The 19601-nt window shown below is 42.1% G+C and overlaps 1 protein-coding gene across 2 annotated transcripts in view; it reads right to left on the reverse strand.

The window, feature by feature from the left end:
* The window catches only part of ADAMTS2 (ADAM metallopeptidase with thrombospondin type 1 motif 2), a 188622-nt gene extending 169563 nt beyond the window's left edge, over window positions 1-19059 (reverse strand). Inside the window, exons 1-2 of one of the 2 annotated variants that reach the window (XR_003399358.1) lie at window positions 18986-19057; window positions 18522-18883 (exon numbers count right to left, since the gene is read on the reverse strand). Coding sequence is in view for 1 of the 2 variants with exons in the window: in XM_026858032.1 (XP_026713833.1) it covers window positions 18522-18883; window positions 18986-19022 (399 nt within the window). In the remaining variant the exon portion in view is untranslated. Of the gene's footprint in view, window positions 1-18521; window positions 18884-18985 lie in introns of both variants that reach the window. The other variant, XM_026858032.1, reaches the window with a different exon arrangement.
* Window positions 19060-19601: the final 542 nt, after the last annotated feature.

Below are 19601 nucleotides of genomic sequence, written 5' to 3' on the forward strand. Positions count from 1 at the left end.
GCTCCAGCCTGTCCAGGTCTCTCTGCAGAGCCTCCCTGCCCTCGAGCAGATCAACACTCCCACCCAACTGGGTGTCGTCTGCAAACTGACTGAGGGTGCACTCGATCCCCTCGTCTAGATCATCAATAAAGATGTTAAACAGGAGTAGCCCCAAAACCGAGCCCTGGGGGACACCACTCGTGACCGGCCGCCAGCTGGATTTAACTCCCTTCACCACAGCTCTCTGGGCCTGGTTGTCCAGCCAGTTTTTTACCCAGCAAAGTGTGCGATTGTTCAAACCTCGAGCAGCCATTTTTGGCAGGAGAATGCTGTGGGAAACTGTGTCAAAAGCCTTGCTAAAGTCAAGGTAAATTACATCTACAGCCTTTCCCTCCTCCATAAAGCAGGTCATCCTGTCGTAGAAGGAGATCAGGTTTGTCAAGCAGGACCTGCCTTCCATAAACCCATGCTGACTGGGCCTGAGCATCTGGCTGTCCCTCATGTGTTGCATGACGGTGTTTAGGATGAGCTTCTCCATCAGCTTCCCGGGTACCAATTTTACTAGGTCACTTACTTGTTTTGGAATTTTGGCTTTCACAGAAGCGACAAATCTACAAATCCTCAACTCAATTTAAATATCTCCAATCTGCAGCCAATGTGACCTTCAGGATTTCTGCAAATAGGAGGCCAAGATATGCTTACAAACACAGAAAACAGTGTCATGGTATCATGATGTCATCATCATCATCATTTTTTCTTGGTAACTTTAATAATCTAAAACAATTTGCAGACAATATTTCTTCATATCTACCTGAGCAGCAAAGGTGGGGAAAACCTCTTTTTCTGCTATGTTTAAAAGCAAGATGTTCAGTAGATGCTAGCAAGTCTGAAGACAAACGTCTAAAATGAAAATAACCTTGTGAACTGCATGAGAGCACTACCCTTCATCGTAAATGCATCAGCAGGCAAACAATGCCAGAAAGATGTTTTTAGAAAATTTCTCATTTAGGGTTGTATTTTCAAAGACGCCTAAGGAGAACTGACATCCAAACACAGATGGGCACCTAGTCTTCTCAAAACTTCAGCTTACATGGTTACAGTAACACATCCGACTTGTTTAAAATGCGGGTTTTTTTCCAACCATCCCACTGTCATAAGGAAACTCCTGCAGATGCATTTTGTGAGTGCTGACCTCGGTGTCTCAACAGTGCTGTAGGCTACTGAATTCAAGGGATACTGCTGCCACCCACGCAAAATGGGTCACAGCAAAAGCAACAAGGAACAGCATTTCTTGAGTTTTAAATGACAGATGATTTTTGCATCCAGCCAGCAGCACATATAAATTCATTTATTACGGTCTTTGTAATCTGTCTGTACATGATTGATTCTGTGGCTAGTTCCATAATAGACTTTTTTTTAAAATATTATTATATTTTTTTAAATGTAACGCATTTTTATGTAGACTTTTCAGGTGTGTAGTATATGAACTTTTCCCCTTACCTGCTACTTATAGCATCAGTAGCACTGAAAAACTGTTTCACTTTTCTTTGGAATCTAGAAACACTATGTTCCTTAAAATAATATTCAAGTAAAATAAGTGTAAATTATTAGCACCCGACTTCAACATTTTTTAAAGCCTATCTTCAGTGACACCTCACTTCCCATTTTGTTCTTATTACTACCTTCATTGAATAACTGTGCCTATGAAAACTTGTAAACGGGCAGGACAAATGTAAAGATCTTTATAAATTCATTTCTCTTAAAAATCCACAGTTGTATCTATTTCAAAAGCACTGAGGAGGAGAAATATAGAAAAGCTCATCTGTAAAGATACTGAGACTTTGGCTTCAGTTCACTCAACTTCACAGGGTTCGTCACAACAGTATTTGGCTCTCTCTCTTCTGTTTTCTTCACTGCTAATGGATACTTTACTATTTAATTAGCGCAGCATGATTCAAATCCCATCAAAGTCAATAAAACTCTTTTCATTTATGTTAATGGGCTTTGGACCAACTCCTGAATTAGTACCAGAATCAAATAAAACACCCTTAGGAAAAGAACAGATACAACCAGCTTATACTTTAAAGTACTATCTTAAAACCTTCCTAAGGTTTTTAGTCGCTTGAAAGTAAATCTCATTATTGAACATCTCATAAAACCAGCTGGACAGCCCTTTTTTACCAGTCTGATTAAAGTGTCAGAAGGAATCTAAATGTACGCGCTGCTTTGCCATGAAAAACCTCCCCACGATTAGGACAGCAAGAGGTTACATCTTCCTGAAGCTATTCCTGTGGCTCCTATGTTGTGACGTGAAGTACGTGAAGGTTCACCCTGCGGGAAGACAGATCTGACAACAGAACTGCTCCTTGACACTTGGTATTTCTCTGGTACCACCTTAGCTGTGCCAACACAGCTATTTGTTGGGCTGCTCTGAAGAAAACTTCACCATGATTAACTCGTTAGGGCTGTTTGGCCAGAAAACATCCAAACCTGACCAAATGGCATTATGACACCAACTGAAGAAGGCTCTGTTCAGAGGAGCAGTCGGTATTACATGTAGCACACCTGAATTTCCACAACCACCTTCATCAAATTAGCAGGAGAGAGCACCAGCTATTTTTATCATACAGGGATAGAGGCAGCTTTCTGCTCTTAGACTCTACTCTAGTCACTGCAGAAATTAATGAACCACAAAGCAAGCAAAATGATACTATGTAAACAGGGATATTAAACCTTCTTCTCATACTTTTGACCCATTTTGGCAATACCAACCAAGCCACACAAAGCCACCGCATCATTTCTTACATAGCAACATGCTTTAATGGACTGGCACATTAAATATCAAAGCTTTTTGCGAAGTTTGACCACAGAAATCACATTCAGAAATCACATCCCACCAGTGCTGACACAGCAGCGGAGCCACAGAACACTTTTTAAAATTCCTAAAAGCCCAAACAAAAGAACCAAACCTGTGCTGTTGGTTTGGCCTTTTTCTTTAATTTCGCATTAGTCCAGTCTGGCAGCACAGCAGGCTGGGAGACAACTTTCCCTGAAAGAGCTTTGGCAGAATGTTAAGAGAGAAGGAAGAAAATTCAAGATGAGGATGAGAGGTGCTTCAGTCCCTTGTGGGCTGGAGCTGTGAACCCTTCCCATGGAATCAATCACAGCAGCTCTGGAGGGGACTGTCCTGCAGCGCACCGGACGCGTTGGTGATGCTCACACGTGTCTCCAGCTCTGCTCCATCTGCCCAGTGCCTCTGGGCAGCCCTGACTCACCTCCTACCGTCACATGTACTTGTTTGTCAGTGCAAGAAGTTCAGGTTGCTCTCAAATGGAGTCGGTACTCCAGCCCTGCCCTGCAGACTAGCACTGAGGATAAACGGGGACATCACTTCGTGTTTCATTCTGCCTTCTGAAGGTGCTTGTTAAAGGACAATATTCACTGAACAAGGATTTTGTTGTGAATAGCCAAGAAATACAGTGTTTTCTGAGCAGTCCTGCTGCATGGGCTACTCATAAGCTATTCTCATCACCTCAGCACTCCAGTGCCAGGGCGCAACATCTTGCCCTGCTAACACTGATCAGATGTCTCTAACTGCTCTTTCCTCTGGCCTTTTTTTCTGACCCATTCCTTCCTCTCCCCCAAAACACACACAGAGACAGTCATCTTCTTGCTCTGAACGCTATGCTCCTCCGCAGGAACCACAGTGCATTTTTCTCCAGTGAAGGAAGTATTTCCAGCTCGTGAAAAGGAGAGCAGTACTGCCCACCAGCCCAGCAGCAGCCTGTGGGGAGGTAGATTTTCAAACAATCTGTGTAGCTTTGGAATTCAAACCTGTTAACTGTGGTGGAGTGCATTAACCACCTCTTGGCAGCAATTTCAAAGATGGCCATTTGCTCCACATTCCTCGGCAAAGGAGAGATGCTGAGAAGGTCCCTGGCTTTGGGAAGGCGAGGAGTGAGAATCCACAGGCTCAGCTGTCACCTAGAACAGGCTGTGGGAAGGACAACATCACAAGAGAAAGCTGCCTCTGCACAACAGACTAGAAAACACAAGTATTAGGGCTAATCTAGCCAGTGCTGTCCTCTGGCACTGCCCAGTGCTTTCATGTTTCAAGAAGCACCAGAAATTATAGATAGTATAGTTGATTAACTGTGATAGTATATTTTTGATGACTTTCACAGAGTAAGTCTACTCCCAGAATCAACCTTACTGTTCTCTGTAGCTTTCCTCTGGAGCTGTGGCCAAATGCAGCAGACATAGTAGTCCAGGAAGAAAAAAAAAATCTCTTTTATTAGGGACTAAGCCAGGTTCTTAGTGATATCTGAGCTATAATCAATACCTAAAGGGATGGAGCAAGAGTAGCTGCCTGCCCACTTTACTGCTGCTTTGCTGCTTTGCCCTGAGCCACCACTTTACAGGGCTGGGAAACACAGACAGGGCCAACATGCACTGATGCTAAAAAAGCATGTGGAGACAAGCTACTGAATAGCAACAGGACTCTACATCAAACTTCACACAACCTGCACTCCTCCTACGGCCAGTGCCAGTGGTGACAGACAGTCTGATCAGCACGACAGAACAGCCCCCCAGCAGTACTCACTAGATGGTTCACCAAATGATCCTGAAGTTTAACAGAACTTTGTCTAGTGCTTTTTTAAAAAGCTGAACAAAAGGCAGGCAAGGTAGCACAGAGCCAAATGGGCAGCTTTATGACAAGGTGCTCCATGTGTGTTTCTGTCACTGTGTTCTGCTCCCTCATGACACTGCAGCATCCCAGCAAAGCTGTCCGGTCACCTCCTACTAGTTAGAAGTAGCTGAAAGTGCAACTCCACTGAAGCATCTCAATGCAATTTCAAAATTTAGAGAAGTTTGATAAAATGTTCCAGCACTTTCTAATCCATGCTCAGCTGCCCTCTTTGAGTGCTAACAACTCCTCCATAAAGCAGCCTACGAAAGATGAGAACTTCCTCAGAGGAGACGGGGGTCAGTCTATCTTCATCGTTCTTTCAAAGGATACTTTAAAGCACCTCACGATTTGTCACCAGTAGCATATAGGTCACTAAGCAGCCTCCATATATGAGGTTCTGCCTGTGTCTCTGCCTTTTTTAGTTAAGACTGTAATGTTCTAATTACAAAATAAAATTTAAACTTAAGGATTTGGTAGACTCATTGCAAATGACATTGTATTAAGTCAAAGCAATGGACTCAGTGGCACGGAAAAGATATATGAAGGATTAAATTTGACCCGATAGGTCTTTGATGTCAGTGAAAAGTGGTCTTAATATAAACAAATAGAAAATTAAAAGAGAAAAAAAACCAACCATTTCCCACTGTGGGATAGCTAGAATATACTGTAGGACTTGAAAGCAATGATTCGGTATTCCAAAATTATATTCTTGGGTTAAAGACTGCATGGAGTTCATTCTGGAAGTGCACTATAAAAATGTTACCTAGGCACAAACATTTCTTAAATCCACAAGTCAAAGCAAACACCTCTTTCAATCACCCCAAAGGAACACAAAATTGCCAGAAGCAGCTAAACCTTTCAAAGACCAAAGTATATCCATCACAGATGAATTTCACATTACTAACACTGTATTTATTCAACAGTTTTGCCAGTGGTGTCATGATTTCTACAGGCTTGAATAATAGCACGAAAATGTCACAGAAATCAATCCAGAGACAGGAAGCTATGAAGCCTTAGTGAGCCCAAACTTCTTCATGAGAACAAGCAGTGATCCCAGCTGTGTCTTTAACCCATCTCCCCATTCGCGAACAAGGACTCTGAAAACCTTCAATGACAACAGGATCCCTGGTCCCCTCTTCCAATGCATTTCACTACTTCCAAGTATGTAACCAAATCCTGAATACATCACTTAACAAAATCTCCTGTTAACAGCACATACAAAATCTCCTGTTAACAGCACATACACATTCACAGATCCTGTGTCCTGCCATCTCCCAGGAGCGAGCATACCTCTTTTTGCAAACCATGGTAGCCTGCAAACCAGACTGTCAGAGGAGGGCATGTCACCAGAAGAGTGTGAAAACATCTAATTACATAAGGCCAGGTCCTCAGCTAATGCAAAATGACAGAGCTCCCAGAAATCCATGGAGACACGATGATGCAGATTAGCAGAGATTTGGCTCATTATAATTGAATAGACCCAATTTCTAATTTTTCCATCTAGTGACAGATTGCTGGAATCCTGACCACCAGAATCTCAGAGGGCACCGGCGATTTGAAGAGAGATTGCATCAGAAAAAGTAAACTCCAATTTGGCTAGAAGCATATTTACAATCCAGGAGTTTCAATTAGCTGTTGCTGAGTTATCACAAAAGTCTGTTGAACAGATGTGCAATTAGTTTTCCTCATGTTGCTCTCTCTCATGACTTGGGTTTTTTTGGTTGGGGGGGTTGGAGTTGGTATTTTGGGGTTTTTTTTGCAAGTGAAGCTAGTTTTATTGAAGTCAGAGCTAATAATCTCAGATAGGCAGAAAAAGCTCTTCCTGCTGTCACACCTCCAATCCTTCTCCTTTCTGGCCTCATCTTCATAGGAAGAAGGAGACAGAAGAGCTGTCAGAATGAGCCTGCAAATTGAAGGCAGCTGGAATTGCCTCATCCTCCTGGCATGGACAAGAGGAGGGTTTCTCCTGATCCCTCCCCCTTGCTTAATGCATCACCTCTTCTGTGGTGGGGATGTGGTGTGAGGCAGAAGGGGAAGAAGGTTTAGCACAGCTATTTCAGTTTTAGAAGCGTGCCGTTCTGTCCTCTTCCATCCAGCATATGGGATATAAACAGCAATGGGAAGAGCTGCACTCGAGCCTCTCGTACTCACCTCCCTCACCAACACCACTGCACCAGGGGACAGAGAACAAGGTGAAAGACAAGGTTATGATGTGGAATACTCCATGGCCTGCTTCTTGTCCCAAATTTTACTAATCAACCTGCCCATACAAAGCCAAATTAAGCCAGTGAAACTAAACACACTCAGTTCAACGGTTTTAGAACAAACCCAAAGATCAGCTACTTGCCATGGGACCTCCCAGGTCTTTATGCAAAATTATGTTGGACCATGACATAAAAATTGACACAGATCTATTTGTTCTGCATGATTTTCTGCTTGGATAAATGCAAATTATACTATATTTTCACAGGTTCAGCATTTTTATTCTGCTTTATATGATATGTATGATTATTGTTGGCCTTAATTTGACTAACAACTTTATTTTCATAGTAAATTCCTTACCCTTTCCCACTCAGGAGTTTAAATCAATTCAAAACATCTTGTAAATTGTCTTGTCTTTCTTTGCTTGTCTATTACTTACCCAGACTGAGCTTCATATTCCTTTCAGAGTGGTAAATCATCCTTCTATTAATCACATTTTCACACTTACTGCTTATGTCACCCTTAATGTGCCGTAACTTCGCAAACAAATGTAGTATTGACAGACACCTCTAGCATTTATTTGGGGATGAAATATTTCTGTTTTCTGATGAATGGTGGATCTGCCATTTTCACAATGAAACCTAAAACTATTAGGAAAATCTGATTTCAAGCTTTATTACAAATCTGAAATCAATCCAAATTCATCCCTAAAACTTCTTCATCCCTAAGGTCTTTATTGGTATTGACCTGAGATGGTGTAAAATTTGTGCTTCTGTGTTTTGAGGGTTTTTTTCTTCCCAAGAGGTAAAAGATTGTGACCTTAGGTTAAGTTCACACTGTTCTACAGCGTCATGTTTTGAAAAGTTTTAAAGACATATTTTTATCTAGCTATTACTTACTTTGTTTAAGTATATGAAAATTTTTAGACATTTTCAGCCTTGCAAGCTTCAAAGCCTGCCAGCTTCCAATATAACTCCTGTCACGTGAGAGAGTTGGCACGTGAAGGACTCTTGGCCCAGCTCAGCTGTCTTCATCATCAGGTAGTGATTTATTTCTCAGAGACTGTTTTTTAAATACATTCTGGTTTGCACAATGCTTTCCAAACAACATCTCTCACATTCCTTCCACAGCTCCTCTGCTTGGGGAAAGAAAAAAGCTTAGCAATTTTAACACTCTGAAGAACCAAGAAGTATATTCCTCTGTATATGAGTTGGATGGACACAATTTACCCAAAAGCCATGATTTAAAACAAATAAGACCACTGTTAAAACAGTAACCACAGCCTGTGCTGCCACCTATCCTTAGTTAATCTCTGCATTTTCTGCAGGCTCTTTTTCCACTTCTGAACTACACGCTCTGTCCCATAAACAGGTCTGCCCTTCAGCTGATGCAATGGCCATGGACACTGGCCTTGTACCAGCCCTGCGAGCCACACGCTTCACCACGGGGGAACATGCAAGATGCATCTGCTTAGCGCAGGTACTGGATGTTAGTTCTGTCTTTTGCACATGAGGGGAAACATCAGCAAAATTTGCTAGTCTCCAGAGTAAAATCTGTGCTTTCCCCTCTTGGCTTCTAAAGTCTATCATTTTACTTTATTTGTATTAAAATTCAAATGGTTTATTACTATGTTTAGCTCTTGAAATATTTTTACTCCCAAGAAAATAAGCCTTTTCTTTCCTGTTGGACTTGCCATATTATTGTGACTTTCTCCATCCTGTACCGTACAATATGCACTGTAGCATGCCAAAAAGGACATCTTCAGAAACACCACTGGAAAAGGAAGCTGCTCCTACAGGACAAACTGTGCAAGAGTGGCACCTAATCTGCGCTCCTTGTCCTTCTGGGTGCCCAGTGTGAAGGTGTCTTGGGATGGCTTTGCCTAAGGGGGCTAATACATGCCCAGAGCTCCACTGGTCATGCTGGAAGCCCACAGGGCACAGAGGGAGGGACTACCCAGCAAGAGAGGGAAGCAGGAACAACAGCAGGCTGAGAGATCTACACTCAGGGCTCCTGTACAAACGCGATGTATTGGATGCAAAATTCAATCACTCCTGCCATTTCATGAACTGCTTCTTGTAATACTGTAAGTGGCGGAGTAAAAAAGAGAGGGATGAGGAAGAGCTGCTGGCCAGCCTGCTAGTTAGCCATGCAGGTTCTTCTCCACATATGTCAACTTCATTATTCTTACATTGGTAGTAAATTATAAAACACATTAATAAAGGCTTAAAGACTCAGGGCCTACATCAAGATGTGGCACTGTTCCATCCTAAAATCTCAGAAAGATATTTTGCTTTTATGTCTTTTAAAGACCAGTTTAAATGTTGATCATATGCCAGGTTATTTCCTTCTAGTTTTCTTGCTTCAAAAATCTCGTAGAAATCATTCACCTTCATTAAAGTGCAATAACAGCAGCTACCTATAGCAAATACACCTAGTGAAGAGAAATAACTTTAATTAAATTAGCTTTATCTGGTTACAGGTAGAAGAAGCTCTTCTTATCCACAAAGATACCAATGATGTTAACTGACTCTTTCTCATTACAGAATTACTAGGTTTCATGCTTAATTTCAACAGAAAGTAGATTGGAATCTGTCCCCTGAGGTCCACAGGGCTAGAGGTTAAATGCTGGGAAAAAGTGGTCTGACCATATAATGAAATTCAAACACAAAGGAGGCAACTACGGGAAAAGTTAAAGGGAATGACAGTAGGAAGGAAGTTAAAGTAGCTTTATTTATAGCTCACCACATCAAAAGAAAAGGGATAATATTGTACTTTGCAGGTATAAGAGTCAGAAAGTACCACAGACTCTGGGCAATTTCAACCTCTTGAATTCTCTGTGAAGAATTAATTGTATTTATTTATTTTGAAAATAAAGGTCACAAGTATAGCAATAAAGGGGTAAAATATTAAATTTGACATAAACCAATATAAAGAGAGTAAGAAAGAATATAAACCTGAAAGGAACACTGATAAACTATAACATACTTAGGATGCCAAGACCAAAGAGTAACAGCAAGTTCTACAAATGGGACTACAGTTTTACCAAGGCAAAGTTTTGGAAAACAAACAGATCAGTAGATACAGTCCTACAAGGGACATGAAAAAAAAAAAAATAAAAAAAAAAAAAGGCAAATATATAAATTAGTGGTCAGGGCAGGTTCTCTCTGTGGGATCAGAGAGGCTAAAATGATACTGAGGTTACCATGTTCAGCGACTGAACCTCTCCCAGTTGAGGGGCAGCCAGCCCACACAACACATGCCAGCGGACAAACTCTCTCAGAAGTACACACAAGACAGGAGAGCTCCCCGTTTCTTGCTTTGCTTTTACTATTCAGCAACTTGTGTTTCCCTCCCCCTGCTTCTCTCACCCTCCCTTCCACTGTCAGAATGACTCTTCCCCTCCCCACAGCAGCAAACTCCACTCCCTTCTCTGATCCTGTAACACTCCCCTCCAAAGGAGGTGGAATTTTATTGCAAAGTACAAAAAAAAATAAATCAAGCAGAGCTACAAAGTGGAAGGCCATCATCCACAGAGCAGAAGAGTAAGTTTGCCCAAAGCTGCAGTTCCAACTTCTGATGCTCAAAGGCACAAGTCAAACTCCCTTAAATAGCCACGTTTCAAAATCATGAGAATAAGGATGTGGTTTTACAATACAGCTTGGAAGAAGCAATCTCCCTTTTATCCTCGAGCCCAGCTGAGGGCATTCTCACTTTCATCCCTTTGCCTATAAAAATGTCCATCTCACCCCACAGAGAACCAGTTCAAGCAGCTAAACTGGCAGGCAGCAATTCACTGGTCTGGCCACCGACGCACTGGATTCATGTATGGTGGAGTAAAACAAGCAGGGTGCCGGAGCAGGGGAGGGATGGGAGCACAGGACAGGGAGCAGCCAAGGGAATAGGATTACCCATCCCAGGAGCAATGAGGTGTTAAGAGACACTCATCTGTACCGTAAAATGACACCTTCAAAACAACATACTTGAGATTATTTTCATTGGCCTGGTGATTTTTGAGACCTTAAGAAAGACAATTCACATCCCTCTGTCTTTTCCTTGAGGGAAACTCTTACTTAAAAACATGTACTTGAAACAGAAAATAGTTACTTAGAAGAAAAAGTAAAAAAAAATAATGCTGAGATTGACACTTATGACTGCAGGAACTCCCAATTTCAGGAAAGTACCAGACATTTTGAGACCTGGGAATAACTCAGAAGATCTATAGCAGAGACTTTTGATTTAGATATGAGGAAGCAACGTGCTCTTCAGCACTTGAAGAGGACAGTCTTCTTTTCAATGTTACAGTTTAATAGAATGGTGCTGAAAATAGCATGTGAAATGTGGGGCTTTCATTTTGCAGACTATTAAAACTGGGAACCTGCTGTGTCAAGACTCTGCAAACAAAGATGAATTTAAAACACACACAGATAAAGGGGCTAAAGAAACCAGATGTGATGTGTTAAAGAACTTACTGAAACTTTGGAAGAAGGAAAGCAACAAAGGGAGAAGGTGATCTGAAAAAGAGGGGGTGCACATCAGAGCTATTCACAGGAAGCAAATACAAGGTTGTGCAACCCGCCACAAGAGACTGAAGACCTACTCCCTGATTTTCTCTTTTAATCAGACCCAGTATGAGAAATGTCCTAGTGTGCAATTAAGTAATGGCATGACCTGCTTACAAAGCAACAGTCATCATTAATAAAAAGTGCTCAGAAGTAGGTCAAATAAAATACCAGTGTGATCTGTGGTGAAAAGGTCCTGCTCCATGCAATGGCTGGAATTCTGGTTGATCAAAAAAAAATATTTTCCAACCTTCTGTAGCAAAAGGTAAACATTTAATTAACTCAAAATGTGGGAAAGTCTTGCCATTTGCAGGAGTCTGTACTGTTAAATTCTCAGAGAATACCTGAACACCTTGCCGCAGTGAGGAAGCAGTTTGCTGGTAGCTAAGTAAGCTAATAGCATTTTTTGAGAGACACACCTTTGGAAGCTGATGAGGGACAGACTTCTTGAAATAGATGTTCTGCTTACCCCAGAAAGTAATTATGACCTTATCAAAATTAGTTACTATATTTGGATCCTTCAAGATGGAAAGTAGAAGGAGCCATTAGGCACATTTTCTTGGATGTACATGGTTTAATATTCTGGTTGGAAAATTAGTTCTTGTGTGGTCGAAGAGAATAGCACAGCTGAGATACTACTACAACGAGAACAATGAAACACAAGGTCAAATAGGACATAAGGAAATACCTATCTTTTATCCAAAGGCCTACAACATACCACAAAGATACCGGTTTTGATTGCCTGAGGATATTCTGTCCAGATGGTGTCCACCTGTATGATGTAGGAAATTACTTACTCTGCTCTCAGATAAAATGTAGGTGAGGTGATCCATGCACAGAAGATGCAAAGAAAAAAAAAAACAGCACTTACTGATGACAGAGTCTCTTTTAAGGACAGCAAAATGAGGATAATTTACTCCAGTTAGAGGCTGAATCACAGTGTTTACACTCTGTGATTCAGACTATAACTTTTAAAAGGGAAAGTCTCTGCAATTTACACAGCAGAAGGGGCTGTCCAACTAGGCTAGCGTTGGCCAGGGACATGAACAGTAGAAACCCAGAGAACAGGTTATGAAGCAAAGCCTCTGTCCTCTGAAGCTATACGGAAATGTTTGAGTGTTAGGCATCAAAATAACTCCCTTGCCTTCTGTCAGGCAATGCAGGTCTTTTATATCACATGTCTGAATGTGGATATGCAGTCAGGCTCTGATTGTGCTAAAATGTACATACATGATTGGCTTAAACATGTAGAGAGCCCAGCTGAATTCAAAAGACCACGTGAGCTAATGGGAATCTCACTCTAATCACCTGCAGAGGAGGGGATGCTGTTTCCTTAAAGAGAAGGGTTTTTAAATTTTGTTCTACACTGTGTCACAGGAATTATTCGCATTTCTTCTGCCACCGTATTACAGTTCTACTTGTCCAAAAAGCAAAAGGCACACAATGGGTTTTGACATTACACAAAAAACAGATGGCAACTTTGGTTTGATTTTGGTTTAATTTAAAGAGAAAATGCTCCCAAATGTAGAGATTATATATGCCAAATTTTAATCCACTAAAACTGGATGCAACCCAATCATAATGTAAATGCTAAGAACTTAGCATACAAAAAAAAAAAAAATTACTGGAATTATTTGTAGTAGGCATCTGGTTTAACTGTCAGGCACTCAACCTGACCAGACTTTGAAGAAAATATTGTGCTACCTTGAGTTCTGCTTTTTTGCTACATCACAAACCAGTGTAATCCAAAAAACAGATAAGAGAGAAACAAAACTAAATTGTAAATCCATATGAAAGCAGAAGATGGATGTCTGAAAGGGAAAAATAACACAGTTATATAAGCATGTTTGTCTTCTGGTGTATTCAGAACTGTGAGCAGATCCTTCACCCTCTTATCCAGGTAAATTACATGATCCATCTAAGGTGAGTTAGATTCAACTTCAACTCAACTTGGCCAGTTCCAAGAAAGCATCTCTGTCAGGAAGTTATTTAAGAATATATAGAATTCACTGACTTCAAAGAGCTCAATCTCATGCTCAAAGTGAAGCAGGATTATACTAAACAAGGATAGATATCACAAGGTGTTTAAATGTCTTCAGGAATGCAGGAGGGAGAGAAGGAATATTCCCCCAGGAAGGAGAAAGGTGGGCATTTCACATGGGTAGATGGAATTGCTCTTAGGAAACTCCACTGACTGAATCTGGAACCTGAGCTCCTACACTTACAATTTGCAAATTAGATTATTTGAATACACCCATGTAAAATAAAGACTGCAAAAATTTAAAATATTCTATTATCTGATTTTAAAACAGTAAAGAAAATACTAATAATACAAACAATACATAACAAAGTCTTGGGACAATTGACAAGACATGCACTCACATTGACGAAAGCACCAGGCAATTCGTGAAGATTCAGGACTGGCTAGCAAAGCGAATGGATGACCACAAACCCACCCAGGTCAGCCCAGTACTAGTGTTACTGCTAGTATTGGGCAAGAGTCTAAAAAGCACTGCCAGCGTCCCAAGCATTTCTAGAAGAAATAGCATCTGGGCAAGCAGCCAGCCACCAGGCTTCTCTCGAACAGTTTGTGAGGGTTATTACAGCACACAGTAAAGACTGAAATGTTGTAGAGCAAACCCTGCCTATTTCATCACATAAGAAGAAACACTTATGTCCGTTATATTAGTAAGGTGACTATGGCTTGGTACCCCAAAACATGTGATGCTTAGACTTCCACAAGAAAATGTACAACCACAGATGTCCTGAACAGCTTACGTTTTATGTGTCTACTTCTAATAATGTGCCATCTTAATGACAAGATAGTGAAAATTTTTGGACAGCTGATATTTTAACTTTTAAAAAAGGAAGAGTATTATACTAATGAAGCAGAGCTAAAACATCATGTTGTGTTACTGAAACTGATGTTCCTCTATTTGCTTCACTGAGTGCTCGATGATACTGATTATTCAGCATGAAGCTGTGATCCTCAGTCTTTCAGGATCCTGTCAGTAAGTTAGACTCTGCACTGCAGCCTAATTTAATCATGTGCTCATTATCCATACCAGATGTGGTGTCGATATTGTGTTTCTCCTCTATCTGTTTGTGTTTAAGCTCACATTCTAGCCCACAGACGACAAATGTTATGAGGAGGCTGGGAGAGTTTTTATGTCTCTGAAGTTCCACAAACGAATACTGCCACCCTGTCAACCTGAAGAAGACATTTTTGGCACATCTGGCTCAAGCGCTGCAGAGGTATTAATCAAAATAAGCAATTCAGATGCATAAAGAGTTCTTCTGCAATGGCAGGTTCATCTACTGGGGTGAAGAAAGGGAGTTCCCATAGTTCAGGCAATAATCTGGAAGGACTACCATAATTCTAACTCTTTATGGCTTTATGGCATTTTTATAGCCTCCAACCACTTCTCCTTCACAACTAACCCTTGGAGAGGGCAGCCAGCTCCCCCATCCTCCAGCTGCATCCACAAGGACCTGGCGAAGGACCAAGAACGTACTCAAAGTGCAATATCTTCCACAACAGTCTGCAGGCCACAGACAGCTGACCATGTTGGCTGTGCCCGCTCAGTGGAATAGTAGTTTGAATGCAATCCTGCCAACCAAGAGGATACCAACTTGTCCAGTGTCTTAAGTAGGAAAGCTTTTACAAAACTTTTTTTGTTTTTAAATATGGTAAAAATCACACCCAGAATTCAGAGAGCTGTTAAAAAAGCTATGGATTAGCTTTGACTTTCCAATGATTTGTAAATATTCGTTTCAGCTCTGAAAACACACCTAGACTGCGTACTTCAGAAGTTCTCTTCATCTGTCTCCAATTTGATTTTTAGGTCAATAAAACTAATTTTGTCATTGACTTCTGTTATAGAAAACTGGGAATACCCAAACTGTGTACTTCCTCAGTCAGGGCAGCAGATAATTCTGTATATGCATTCACTGTCTCCTTTTATTTTTTAGAATTATTGCAGATTAAAAGCCTTCATCATTTATAGTACAGTTCAAAAATCTGTTCACAGATCTACTATTTTCATGTAAATGCCTTCCAACAACTTCTCATTTTGGCAATACCAACACCACCAGACAGACTCTTCTCAGACAATAATTGGAAAATAAGACATAGTTGGCAGTAAAGTGCAAACCAAAGGGGATGTTCAGAGGAAATAACATCAGAAGTTGGCACAGTGGCAGATGCATTCACTGACTTGAACCATATTCAGTCAACAAAAGTTTGCAATGTAAAGATCAAGCTATGAAACTTCAATTCAAATATCATTTCAGCCCTAATGTCTGGATGCAAAAGCTGGAAGCCCAGAAGAAGCAGAGACAGATGTCAAACCACCTTCAAAAGCAAGCACTTCAAGAAAACACTAGAATTAAATGAACCAAGTTTATAGCAAACAACTCTTGACACTTGTCAGTTGACAATTCAGTTGTCAGAGAGCTCCACCATCCCTATTTCCAGAGTAATTTAGAAAAGGATGTGGACATACTCGGGGTATGTCTGGAACACTGGCCATGGTGTGTACATCGTTAGGCAACTGAAAGAAAATCCATGATACTATGGAATTTCTCCACTGAAGTAAACCAGGTGTGAAGAAATGGACATAGAAAACCAATTGAGAAGAGCTTTGCCCGTGTCTTCATTCACATCTGAAATACCAATAAACCTGAAATAACACAGCCCAGTGGTCTTGCTGGCAATACATTGCTCCAGAGACTCTTCAACACTCCTTGGAAACACAAGAAATAAAAAAGTAAACCAAGAAACAGTTAAGTGCAGTATTCAGTGAGTTAGCTGTTCATTGTTGTTATTCATGGGCCAGTGGCTTTTGGGGAACTACTAGTATCATTTCTTGGAGTTTGTGTAATTCTATTGATATGTTTTAAACTCTCCCCCGCCAAGAAAGAAAGGGACTGGGATGGAGGGGATGGCTAGAGATGGAACATAGTACCCAAGGGACTGCAGTTCAATTTGTTGTTCCACAACAGATTTACTGCACAATCTCAGGGAAATCATTACGGCCAGATGCTTAAAGGTACTGAGGTGATGCTTCCTGCAGGAAGGCTTCAGTGACCTGGGCAAAAACAGATATGGTCTCTGCCCTGCAACATTTACAATGTAGATACCCACTGGAGGAAACAGTAAGCCCTTTCCAAATGTATTAGCAGAACCACAGAAGTTGTAGTGCCATGCGAGAACCAGCGTGAACATCTGGATTAGAATATGGCAGCTCCCATGCTAGACCAACTCTCCTGCTTCTTCTAATGAAAACGAGAATGCTGGAAAGAGGCAGGCACACAGGCTGTGGATACAGGCTGAAAACTAAAATTCTTCTGGTACCTTTCTGGATTTTAGCCATTTATGACTGATTGAGTCACAAATGAACTGAGGCCTGGCTTCATTCCTCTGCGAAGTTACTTACAAATGTGAACAAAGCAGATTTACACAGGTAACATGAGGCCTTGGACCTTTAGAGTCTCATCCATACTCTGGCTTTAACTCCTGTTACATTTTATCAAACTCTTCTCCAAATATAAGGAGTCCACACTCTAGCTGACACTGGAAGAAGGAACAAGCTCTCCCACTGCCCTTACAGTCAACACCTGGACTGATGAGAAGAGCCCAAGGCAAGCAGCAGCCATCAACTGGATCTTCCTTCACCTTTCAGCACAAACAAGAGCAGCTTTGGCTCCACCCCAGCTCTGCAATGCCTAGAGCAAGTAAATTTTGCCTTACACAAAATGATCTGTGCTAGGTATGGGGAGAGCAGAGAACTTCTCCCCTTCCCTGTAAGTGCTCAAGGCCAGTCTGGATGAAGCTCTGAGCAACCTGGTCTAGTAGAAGGTGTCCCTGCCCATGGCAGGGGGGTTGGAACTAAATGATCTTTAAGGTCCCTTCCAACCCAAACCATTCTATGACTCTAACTTGTGCTTCCCTCCCAGAGGCAGGCTTGCAGGCTCATACTCTGCTTTCTGAATTGCTCTTCTTGCTCAGTCCTGGTGTTCTTCTTGCCCCCAGCCAGCTGTCCACATCAAACAACTGCAACATTAAGACCTGCTTCTCAAAAAACAAATGCACACAGCTAGGAGAAACCACAGGAAAGGAAAGAGTAAGGGGAAAAGTATTTCATTCCCTTCCATTGGAGACAGCCAACATACAATCTCCATACATGTTATCTTCTTGGCACAGCAAATGAACAACTTCCTATGATTAAATAAATACAACTGACTCATACTGGCTTTTTATGTAGAGAACAGAATGCATTAAAATTAAGTAATCTCAAAATGATGAACTCTGAAGGCTACAGCAAGAAAATATTGGCTGGATAAACTGTTCATTATCAAAAACATAGCCCTTTTCTCACTAAACAAATTGCTGTGCAGTAATTACTGTTCAATGATAGTATGACAGTTTAGGATGTCAGGGACAAACAGTTACAATTTGACTGCTGAACATGCACTCCACAATAGAAAGCTGCAGCAAGTTTTAAAACACACAGCCCTGCAAAATGTATCACAGGGAGCTGTTTTGCTTGTGAAACAAACTCTTTTGAGACTTCCCATCAATCACTTGATTAGGCAATGAAACTCACCGAGTGAAAGATCCATAAAACCAGACTCTGAATAAATTAAAATCTTCCAGGGCAAAACCATATTTTACCTATCAAATTTGTTTCCAGGGCAGTCCAGCCCACTACTTGGGATTAACTCTTCTAAAATTTCCCCTTGCAGACTGGAAGCAGAAAGTGGAAGAGGATGCTGAGAACATGTCATTTCATCTTCTGTTTCGAAGCGTCAGGCACCTCAAGTAACTTTACCAGAAATCAACATAAATCCTGGCTTCAGCTGCTCTGTTCCAGAGTACCACAGAGCATGTGCTCAAACTTCTAGTGCCACTGTCTGTAAAGAAGCGCCTGGTGCAGCGCAGCTATTCCCACACAAGGGAACATTAGTTAATTTGCATTCACAGTTACCATATGAGGTGTGAGTTTCTGACAGTCCACACATTTTATATTTAAAGACTGTAGGAAATTAATGTAATTATCTTTGATATAATAACAAAAGTAACTTACCAGCCCATCGCAATTGCTGATAGCGACCGAAGCATTTGGCAAATCAGTGATATCCCCAACATAGAGGCAATTCCCATAGAGAGGTTCAACGTGAGTCTCATCAGAGTCCTCCTGCCACTCAACTGTTGCTCCAGGGGCCACGAGCCTGGAGTTTGGCCGCAACCTGAAGTGAAACTCTCTTCCAAAAACAGTGACATTGTAAAATATTTGCTCATTTGCAGCTTCACGTTGCAAGTCCTCCGCAGCTCTCCTGAAGCGTGCTTTTGGTGGTCCAGACACCAAGTGGGATAGGAACCTGCCCTCTGAATCGGTGCTGGTGGGGATGACAAGGCTGTACTCCTCTATATTCCTCAGAATTGGATCTTTACAGGGAATAAAGCAAGAAGAGAGAGATACTAGAACTAAACATATCCTGATGCCGCGGGATTTTTATTCCATTATTCATTAGCACAGCAGACACTTACATAAGGCAGATGGACACTGCACTTCGAACAGGCACATAATTCACCAGCATGAAGTGGGCAAAGTTCATTCAAACTTGCCTTTTGCTCCCCAAAACACCAGACGGCAGCGGGAGCATCCCCACCGCGCAGGGACCCCCCACCCCTGCCCATGCAGCGGGGTCCCGCTACCCTCTGCCCACCCAACCGGGCCCCCGCAGCCCTTGCCCACCCGGTCGGTGGCCGGGTCGCCTCGGGGAGCTGGGGCTACCCGGGTGGCCAGCGGTGATGAAAGGGCGCTGATCCACTTCGGGACTGCTCGGAGGGGCAGCGGTGGGGGCTTGGTTTGCAGATGGCAATGCTGCCAGGGAAAGGCACGTCCCTCAAACTGCCCCCGGTGCGGCGGGGATGAGCCGCCCGGTGATGGGGACGCCCCGGGCGGCGATAGGCAGCGGTCTCGGCGGGAGCCCCGGGAGTTTTGGACGGCGGCGATGGCCGGGGCAGGAGGAGGAGGAGGAGGAGGAGGAGGAAGGCAGACGAGCTGCCATGTGCTTCATCCCGCACGGGGAAGTGCAGGCTCCCCGTCGGCGCTCGCCCCCTCCGCTGTCTCTTATACGGTTACAGCAGTACATGATTTTCT

Source organism: Athene cunicularia, assembly GCF_003259725.1.
Source record: "Athene cunicularia isolate RWA chromosome 13 unlocalized genomic scaffold, athCun1 chr13_part1, whole genome shotgun sequence".
In the NCBI taxonomy this organism is placed as follows: domain Eukaryota; kingdom Metazoa; phylum Chordata; class Aves; order Strigiformes; family Strigidae; genus Athene; species Athene cunicularia.